Here is a 10,000-nt window from a genome sequence, read left to right on the forward strand (position 1 = left end):
TCCTAGGAAGGTGAAGTGGTTTGTCGGTGTGTGTTTCAGTAACAGGGGTGACCAGGTTCTGGATGGCTCCCAGTAACAGGGGTGACCAGGGTCTGGATGGCTCCTAGTAACAGGGGTGACCAGGGTCTGGATGGCTCCTAGTAACAGGGGTGACCAGGGTTTGGATGGCTCCTAGTAACAGGGGTGGCCAGGGTCTGGATGGCTCCTAGTAACAGGGGTGACCAGGGTCTGGATGGCTCCTAGTAACAGGGGTGACCAGGGTCTGGATGGCTCCTAATAACAGGGGTGACCAGGGTCTGGATGGCTCCTAGGAAGGTGAAGTGGTTTGTCGGTGTGTGTTTCAGTAACAGGGGTGACCAGGTTCTGGATGGCTCCTAGTAACATGGGTGACCAGGGTCTGGATGGCTCCCAGTAACATGTGTGACCAGGGTCTGGATGGCTCCTAGTAACAGGGGTGACCAGGGCCTGGATGGCTCCTAGGAAGGTTAAGTGGTTTGTCAGTAACAGGGGTGACCAGGTCCTGGATGGCTCCTAGGAAGCCCTGGTCAATCTCCACAGCCATCTGCTGGACCCTCTACAGCATCTATTCTTATACTCTGCAATTCCAACATAAAGTAGACTCCTTTATTTCCTCTTTCCTGTCTGGTTATGTCTTTGTTCTACCACCAGGGGGCAGTATGTCCATGTTTACACTACAGTACATTATTCTACCACCAGGGGGCAGTATGTCCATGTTTACACTACAGTACAATCTTCTACCACCAGGGGGCAGTATGTCCATGTTTACACTACAGTACATTCTTCTACCACCAGGGGGCAGTATGTCCATGTTTACACTACAGTCCATTATTCTACCAACAGGGGGCAGTAATTCTCATGTTTACACTACAGTCCACCTCCTCATTCTCCTGAACCCCAGAGCAGAGTACTGGCACCTCTTATAGAATATTATCTCTAAAAGATCATGAGTACCAGTCCCCTTTTTATCATGAGGACCAGCCCCCATTTTATCATGAGTACCAGCCCCCATTTATGATGAGTACCAGCCCCCAGTTTATCATGAGGACCAGCCCCCATTTTATCATGAGGACCAGCCCCCATTTTATCATGAGTACCAGCCCCCAGTTTATCATGAGGACCAGCCCCCATTTTATCATGAGTACCAGCCCCATTTATGATGAGTACCAGCCCCCATTTTATCATGAGTACCAGCCCCCATTTTATCATGAGTACCAGCCCCCATTTTATCATGAGTACCAGCCCCCATTTTATCATGAGTACCAACCCCATTTTATCATGGTCCTTCTGTAGCTCATTTGGTAGAGCATGGCGCTTGTAATGCCAGGGTAGTGGGTTCAATCCCCGGGACCACCCATACGTAGAATGTATGCACACATGACTGTAAGTCGCTTTGGATAAAAGTGTCTGCTAAATGGCATATATTATTATCATGAGTACCAACCCCTTTTATCATGAGTACCAGCCCCGTTTTATCATGAGTACCAGCCCCGTTTTATCATGAGTACCAACCCCTGTTTTATCATGAGTACCAGTCCCCTTTATCATGAGTACCAGCCCCTTTTATCATGAGTACCAGCCCCCTTTTATCATGAGTACCAGCCCCTTTTATCATGAGTACCAGCCCCCTTTTATCATGAGTACCAGCCCCCATTTTATCATGAGTACCAGCCCCCATTTATGATGAGTACCAGCCCCATTTATGATGAGTACCAGCCCCCATTTTATCATGAGTACCAGCCCCCATTTTATCATGAGTACCAGCCCCCATTTATGATGAGTACCAGCCCCCATTTTATCATGAGTACCAGCCCCCATTTTATCATGAGTACCAGCCCCCATTTTATCATGAGTACCAACCCCCATTTTATCATGGTCCTTCTGTAGCTCATTTGGTAGAGCATGGCGCTTGTAATGCCAGGGTAGTGGGTTCAATCCCCGGGACCACCCATACGTAGAATGTATGCACACATGACTGTAAGTCGCTTTGGATAAAAGTGTCTGCTAAATGGCATATATTATTATCATGAGTACCAACCCCTTTTATCATGAGTACCAGCCCCGTTTTATCATGAGTACCAGCCCCGTTTTATCATGAGTACCAGCCCCCGTTTTATCATGAGTACCAGCCCCATTTATGATGAGTACCAGCCCCCATTTTATCATGAGTACCAGCCCCATTTTATCATGAGTACCAGCCCCTTTTATCATGAGTACCAGCCCCCTTTTATCATGAGTACCAGTCCCCTTTTATCATGAGTACCAGTCCCCTTTTATCATGAGTACCAGTCCCCTTTATCATGAGTACCAGTCCCCTTTATCATGAGTACCAGTCCCCTTTATCATGAGTACCAGCCCACTTTTATCATGAGTACCAGCCCCCTTTTATCATGAGTACCAGCCCCCTTTTATCATGAGTACCAGCCCCCTTTTATCATGAGTACCAGTCCCCTTTTATCATGAGTACCAGTCCCCTTTTATCATGAGTACCAGCCCCCATTTTATCATGAGTACCAGTCCCCTTTATCATGAGAACCAGTCCCCTTTATCATGAGTACCAGCCCACTTTTATCATGAGTACCAGCCCACTTTTATCATGAGTACCAGACCCCTTTATCATGAGTACCAGTCCCCTTTTATCATGAGTACCAGCCCACTTTTATCATGAGTACCAGTCCCCTTTTATCATGAGTACCAGACCCCTTTTATCATGAGTACCAGCCCCCTTTTATCATGAGTACCAGTCCCCTTTTATCATGAGTACCAGACCCCTTTTCTGTCCACTTCAACCATCACCTCATTGACCCTGTCCCTGTCCCTGACCGTGTCCCTGGCCGTGTCCCTGGCCGTGTCCCTGGCCGTGTCCCTGGCCGTGTCCGTGTCCCTGGCCGTGTCCCTGGCCGTGTCCCTGGCCGTGTCCCTGGCCGTGTCCCTGGCCCTGGCAGTGTCCCTGGCCGTGTCCCTGGCCGTGTCCCTGGCCGTGTCCCTGTCCCTGGCCGTGTCCCTGGCCGTGTCCCTGGCCGTGTCCCTGGCCGTGTCCCTGGCCCTGTCCGTGTCCCTGGCCGTGTCCCTGGCCGTGTTCGTGTCCCTAGCCGTGTCCCTAGCCGTGTCCCTGTCCCTGTCCGTGTCCCTGGCCGTGTCCTTGTCCCTGTCCGTGTCCCTGGCCGTGTCCCTGTCCCTGGTCGTGTCCCTGGCCGTGTCCCTGTCCCTGGCCCTGTCCGTGTCCCTGGCTGTGTCCCTGGCCGTGTCCCTGTCCCTGGCCGTGTCCCTGTCCCTAGCCGTGTCCCTGTCCCTAGCCGTGTCCCTGTCCCTGGCCGTGTCCCTGTCCCTAGCCGTGTCCCTGTCCGTGTCCCTGGCCGTGTCCCTGGCCGTGTCCCTGTCCCTGGCCGTGTCCCTGGCTGTGTCCCTGGCCGTGTCCCTAGCCGTGTCCCTGTCCCTGGCCGTGTCTGTGTCTAGGTCAGTTACCTTCTGTTTGTCCACATGCGATTCGGCAGCTGGGGTGAACAGGGCCAAGATGGCTCCCAGGAATCCCTGGTCAATCTTCACAGCCATCTCCTGGACCAGAACCATGAAGTACCTTTAACACAGATCACAGTATAACTACTGGGTCAGAGAGACTGGTGAAGGACTCACCCTGAACTAAAACACAGATCACAGTATGACTACAGTACACTAAACAGAAGTGTACACTAAACAGAAGTGTACACTAAACAGAAGTGTGTACCCTAACCAGAAGTGTGTACCCTAAACAGATGTGTGTACCCTAAACAGAAGTGTGTACCCTAACAGTGCAGGGAGGGGTATAAGCAGAAGTGTGTACACTAAACAGAAGTGTACACTAAACAGAAGTGTGTACCCTAAACAGAAGTGTGTACCCTAAACAGAGGTGTGTACCCTAAACAGAAGTGTGTACCCTAACAGTGCAGGGAGGGGTATAAGCAGAAGTGTGTACCCTAAACAGAAGTGTGTACCCTAAACAGAAGTGTGTACACTAAACAGAAGTGTGTACCCTAAACAGAAGTGTGTACCCTAAACAGAAGTGTGTACACTAAACAGAAGTGTGTACACTAAACAGAAGTGTGTACCCTAAACAGAAGTGTGTACCCTAAACAGAAGTGTGTACCCTAAGCAGAGGTGTGTACCCTAAACAGAAGTGTGTACACTAAACAGAAGTGTGTACCCTAAACAGAAGTGTGTACCCTAACAGTGTAGGGAGGGGTATAAGCAGAAGTGTGTACACTAAACAGAAGTGTGTACCCTAAACAGAAGTGTGTACCCTAAACAGAAGTGTGTACCCTAACAGTGTAGGGAGGGGTATAAGCAGAAGTGTGTACCCTAAACAGAAGTGTGTACCCTAACAGTGTAGGGAGGGGGGGTATAAGCAGAAGTGTGTACCCTAAACAGAAGTGTGTACCCTAACAGTGCAGGGAGGGGTATAAGCAGAAGTGTGTACCCTAAACAGAAGTGTGTACCCTAAACAGAAGTGTGTACACTAAACAGAAGTGTGTACCCTAAACAGAAGTGTGTACCCTAAACAGAAGTGTGTACACTAAACAGAAGTGTGTACACTAAACAGAAGTGTGTACCCTAAACAGAAGTGTGTACCCTAAACAGAAGTGTGTACCCTAAGCAGAGGTGTGTACCCTAAACAGAAGTGTGTACACTAAACAGAAGTGTGTACCCTAAACAGAAGTGTGTACCCTAACAGTGTAGGGAGGGGTATAAGCAGAAGTGTGTACACTAAACAGAAGTGTGTACCCTAAACAGAAGTGTGTACCCTAACAGTGTAGGGAGGGGTATAAGCAGAAGTGTGTACCCTAAACAGAAGTGTGTACCCTAAACAGAAGTGTGTACCCTAAACAGAAGTGTGTACCCTAACAGTGTAGGGAGGGGTATAAGCAGAAGTGTGTACCCTAAACAGAAGTGTGTACCCTAACAGTGTAGGGAGGGGGGTATAAGCAGAAGTGTGTACCCTAAACAGAAGTGTGTACCCTAACAGTGCAGGGAGGGGTATAAGCAGAAGTGTGTACCCTAAACAGAAGTGTGTACCCTAAACAGAAGTGTGTACACTAAACAGAAGTGTGTACCCTAAACAGAAGTGTGTACCCTAAACAGAAGTGTGTACACTAAACAGAAGTGTGTACACTAAACAGAAGTGTGTACCCTAAACAGAAGTGTGTACCCTAAACAGAAGTGTGTACCCTAAGCAGAGGTGTGTACCCTAAACAGAAGTGTGTACACTAAACAGAAGTGTGTACCCTAAACAGAAGTGTGTACCCTAACAGTGTAGGGAGGGGTATAAGCAGAAGTGTGTACACTAAACAGAAGTGTGTACCCTAAACAGAAGTGTGTACCCTAAACAGAAGTGTGTACCCTAACAGTGTAGGGAGGGGTATAAGCAGAAGTGTGTACCCTAAACAGAAGTGTGTACCCTAACAGTGTAGGGAGGGGGGGTATAAGCAGAAGACTCACTTGAACTGCGTGACCTGACTGTGTTGGTTAAACCTGGTGATGATGCTGACGTCCATAAAAGGCTTTGGTTCTGAGGAAGGAAGACAGAGAAGGACCAATTAGAGAAGAGCATGAGAGAACACACACACAGCCATGAGGAAGAAAGACAAAGAAGGACCAATTAGAGAAGAGTATTAGAGAACACACACACAAAGCCATGTCCCCGGGGAGGCAGAGGTTACCTGAGTCCAGAGCGATGGACTTTGGAGGAGGAACAGGGTGGAACACAATGGGGAATAAAGCTCCAGTCAGCTGGTTGTCCACCTGAAACACACCGTAAAGGGTTAAATATCACCACAGATACACCATCAAGGGTTAAATATCACCACAGATACACTGTAAAGGGTTTAATATCACCACAGATACACAGTAAAGGGTTTAATATCACCACAGATACACACCGTCAAGGGTTAAATATCACCACAGATACACAGTAAAGACAAGGGTTAAATATCACCACAGATACACCGTAAAGACAAGGGTTTAATATCACCACAGATACACACCATCAAGGGTTAAATATCACCACAGATACACCATCAAGACAAAGGTTAAATATCACCACAGATACACCCTCAAGACAAGGGTTAAATATCACCACAGATACACCATCAAGACAAGGGTTAAATATCACCACAGATACACCATCAAGACAAGGGTTAAATATCACCACAGATACACCGTAAAGACAAGGGTTAAATATCACCACAGATACACCGTAAAGACAAGGGTTAAATATCACCACAGATACACCGTAAAGACAAGGGTTTAATATCACCACAGATACACTGTAAAGACAAGGGTTTAATATCACCACAGATACACCGTAAAGACAAGGGTTTAATATCACCACAGATACACTGTAAAGACAAGGGTTTAATATCACCACAGATACACTGTAAAGGGTTAAATATCACCACAGATACACCGTAAAGACAAGGGTTAAATATCACCACAGATACACCATCAAGACAAGGGTTAAATATCACCACAGATACACTGTAAAGACAAGGGTTAAATATCACCACAGATACACTGTAAAGACAAGGGTTAAATATCACCACAGATACACCATCAAGACAAGGGTTAAATATCACCACAGATACACTGTAAAGACAAGGGTTAAATATCACCACAGATACACAGTAAAGACAAGGGTTAAATATCACCACAGATACACCGTAAAGACAAGGGTTAAATATCACCACAGATACACCATCAAGACAAGGGTTAAATATCACCACAGATACACTGTAAAGACAAGGGTTAAATATCACCACAGATACACCATCAAGACAAGGGTTAAATATCACCACAGATACACTGTAAAGACAAGGGTTAAATATCACCACAGATACACCGTAAAGACAAGGGTTTAATATCACCACAGATACATGTAGGGGTTAGTGTGTAGGGGTTAGGGTTTAGTATATGTAGGGGTTAGTGTGTAGGGGTTAGGGTTTAGTATATGTAGGGGTTAGTGTGTAGGGGTTAGGGTTTAGTATATGTAGGGGTTAGTGTGTAGGGGTTAGGGTTTAGTATATGTAGGGGTTAGTGTGTAGGAGTTAGGGGTTAGTGTGTAGGAGTTAGGGGTTAGTGTGTAGGGGTTAGGGTTTAGTGTATGTTGGGGTTAGGGTGTAGGGGTTAGGGTGTAGGGGTTAGTGTGTAGGGGTTAGTGTGTAGGGGCTAGGGTGTAGGGGCTAGGGTGTAGGGGCTAGGGTGTAGGGGCTAGGGTGTAGGGTATAGGGGTTAGGATGTAGTATATGTAGGGGTTAGGATGTAGGGGTTAGGATGTAGGGTGTTACCTGGAGCCAGTGTAGCTGGGCCCGGAGACTTCTCTGATGAGGCGACTGTTTGAACTCCACCTGAATCCCAGACAGGAAGTTCCTCCTGATACTACTGGAAAAGGGCTGACGCATCACCATGGGAACCTTCCCAAAGTTCACCTGCATGGGTAAAGGAGGTAAATATTCACAACCGTGTCATTTTCCCCCCTACCCCGTGTCCGTTCCCCCTACCCCTACCCCGTTTCCCCCTACCCGTGTCAGTTTCCCCCTACCCCGTTTCCCCCCTACCCCGTGTCCGTGTCCCCCTACCCCGTGTCCGTGTCCCCCAACCCCGTGTCCGTGTCCCCCTACCCCGTTTCCCCCTACCCCGTTTCCCCCTACCCAGTGTCCGTTTCCCCCTACCCCGTGTCCGTTTCCCCCTACCCCGAGCCCGTTTCCCCCTACCCCTACCCCGTGTCCCCCTACCCCGTTTCCCCCTACCCCGTGTCCGTTTCCCCTACCCCGTGTCCGTTTCCCCCTACCCCGTTTCCCCCTACCCCGTGTCCGTTTCCCCCTACCCGTTTCCCCCTACCCCGTGTCCGTTTCCCCCTACCCCGTGTCCGTTTCCCCCTACCCGTTTCCCCCTACCCAGTGTCCGTTTCCCCCTACCCCGTGTCCGTTTCCCCCTACCCCGTGTCCGTTTCCCCCTACCCCGTTTCCCCTCTACCCAGTGTCCATTTTCCCCTACCCCGTTTCCCCCTACGCCGTGTCCGTTTCCCCCTACCCCATGTCCGTTTCCCCCTACCCCGTTTCCCCCTATCCCGTTTCCCCCTACCCCGTGACCGTCCCCCCTATTCAGTTTCCCCCTACCCCGTTTCCCCCTATTCCGTTTCCCCTACTCCGTTTCCCCCTACTCCAGTGGTTCCCAAACTTTTTAGTTTAGATAGACCAGTCGTGTGAGAAACTCGTCATCATGCAAGCCGTCAGACAAGTGAAAATTATGGTCAGTAAAGAAAACTTCAAGCTCGTCTCTCAATTATAAAAAACAAATAAAATTTTGCTCCTTTCCCCCCTACCCCGTTTCACCCCTACCCCGTGTCCGTTTCCCCCTACCCAGTTTCCCCCCTACCCCGTGTCAGTTTCCCCCTACCCCGTTTCCCCCTACCCCGTGTCCGTTTCCCCCTACCCCGTTTCCCCCTACCCCGTGTCCGTTTCCCCTACCCCGTTTCCCCCTACGCCGTGTCCGTTTCCCCCTACCCCGTGTTCGTCCCCCCCTATTCAGTTTCGCCCTATTCCGTTTACCCTACCCCGTGTCCCCCCTACTCCAGTGGTTCCCAAACTTTTTAGTTTAGATAGACCAGTCGTGTGAGAAACTCGTCATCATGCAAGCCGTCAGACAAGTGAAAATTATGGTCAGTAAAGAAAACTTCAAGCTCGTCTCTCAATTATAAAAAACAAACAAAATTTTGCTCCTTGTAAAAACGTTATATGGAAGCTGCCCATATCAATGCAAAGTGCAGAAAATACGAGAGTTCAGGAGCCTTGCTTTAACAAAGTTACCCATGTTCACTGTAGTGTCCAAAATGTCTATCAAGCTGTCAGGCATTCCCTTGGCAGCGAGAGCCTCTCCGTGGATGCTGCAGTCTACCCAAGAGCCTCTAGGTTGATGCTGCAGTCTACCCAAGAGCCTCTCAGTGGATGTTGCAGTCTACCCAAGAGCCTCTAGGGGGATGCTGCAGTGTACCCAAGAGCCTCTAGGGGGATGCTGCAGTGTACCCAAGAGCCCCTAGGGGGATGCTGCAGTGTACCCAAGAGCCTCTAGGGGGATGCTGCAGTGTACCCAAGAGCCTCTAGGGGGATGCTGCAGTGTACCCAAGAGCCTCTAGGGGGATGCTGCAGTGTACCCAAGAGCCTCTAGGGGGATGCTGCAGTGTACCCAAGAGCCTCTAGGGGGATGCTGCAGTGTACCCAAGAGCCTCTAGGGGGATGCTGCAGTGTACCCAAGTGGCGTCGGGAGCAACTGCTTGCTCGCGTGTTACCCCTCCACGATGTCTCCCTGTCATACTGATACCAACATCAGCAGCAGCTACTTTTGGCAACATACAGACCGTTAGTGGAATTCCCGCGAGAGAGTAACGGTTAATGTGATTGGATGTTCATAATTTGACTAGGCTGTAAGTGAGAGTAACGGTTAATATGATTGGATGTTCATAATTTGACTAGGCTGTAAGTGAGAGTAACGGTTAATGTGATTGGATGTTCATAATTTGACTAGACATCTCTAATAAAATAGATCACATGGTTTGGGTTCTAGACATCTCTAATAAAACATATCAGATGGTTTGGGTTCTAGACATCTCTAATAAAATAGATCAGATGGTTTGGGTTCCAGACATCTCTAATAAAGCAGATCAGATGGTTTGGGTTCTAGACATCTCTAATAAAACAGATCAGATGGTTTGGGTTCTAGACATCTCTAATAAAATAGATCAGATGGTTTGGGTTCTAGACATCTCTAATAAAATAGATCAGATGGTTTGGGTTCTAGACATCTCTAATAAAATAGATCAGATGGTTTGGGTTCCAGACATCTCTAATAAAATAGATCAGATGGTTTGGGTTCTAGACATCTCTAATAAAATAGATCAGATGGTTTGGGTTCTAGACATCTCTAATAAAATAGATCAGATGGTTTGGGTTCTAGA

At 48.5% G+C, this 10,000-nt stretch overlaps 1 protein-coding gene across 1 annotated transcript in view; it reads right to left on the reverse strand.

The window, feature by feature from the left end:
* The window catches only part of LOC124027500 (vacuolar protein sorting-associated protein 13C-like), a 31,703-nt gene that overhangs the window by 14,856 nt on the left and 6,847 nt on the right, over positions 1-10,000 (reverse strand). The window contains exons 4-7 of the mRNA XM_046339914.1: positions 7,335-7,475; positions 5,712-5,793; positions 5,491-5,560; positions 3,484-3,595 (exon numbers count right to left, since the gene is read on the reverse strand). Of these exons, the coding sequence (XP_046195870.1) occupies positions 3,484-3,595; positions 5,491-5,560; positions 5,712-5,793; positions 7,335-7,475 (405 nt within the window). The remainder of the gene's footprint in view (positions 1-3,483; positions 3,596-5,490; positions 5,561-5,711; positions 5,794-7,334; positions 7,476-10,000) is intronic.

Source organism: Oncorhynchus gorbuscha, unplaced genomic scaffold (assembly GCF_021184085.1).
Source record: "Oncorhynchus gorbuscha isolate QuinsamMale2020 ecotype Even-year unplaced genomic scaffold, OgorEven_v1.0 Un_scaffold_3304, whole genome shotgun sequence".
Taxonomy (NCBI): domain Eukaryota; kingdom Metazoa; phylum Chordata; class Actinopteri; order Salmoniformes; family Salmonidae; genus Oncorhynchus; species Oncorhynchus gorbuscha.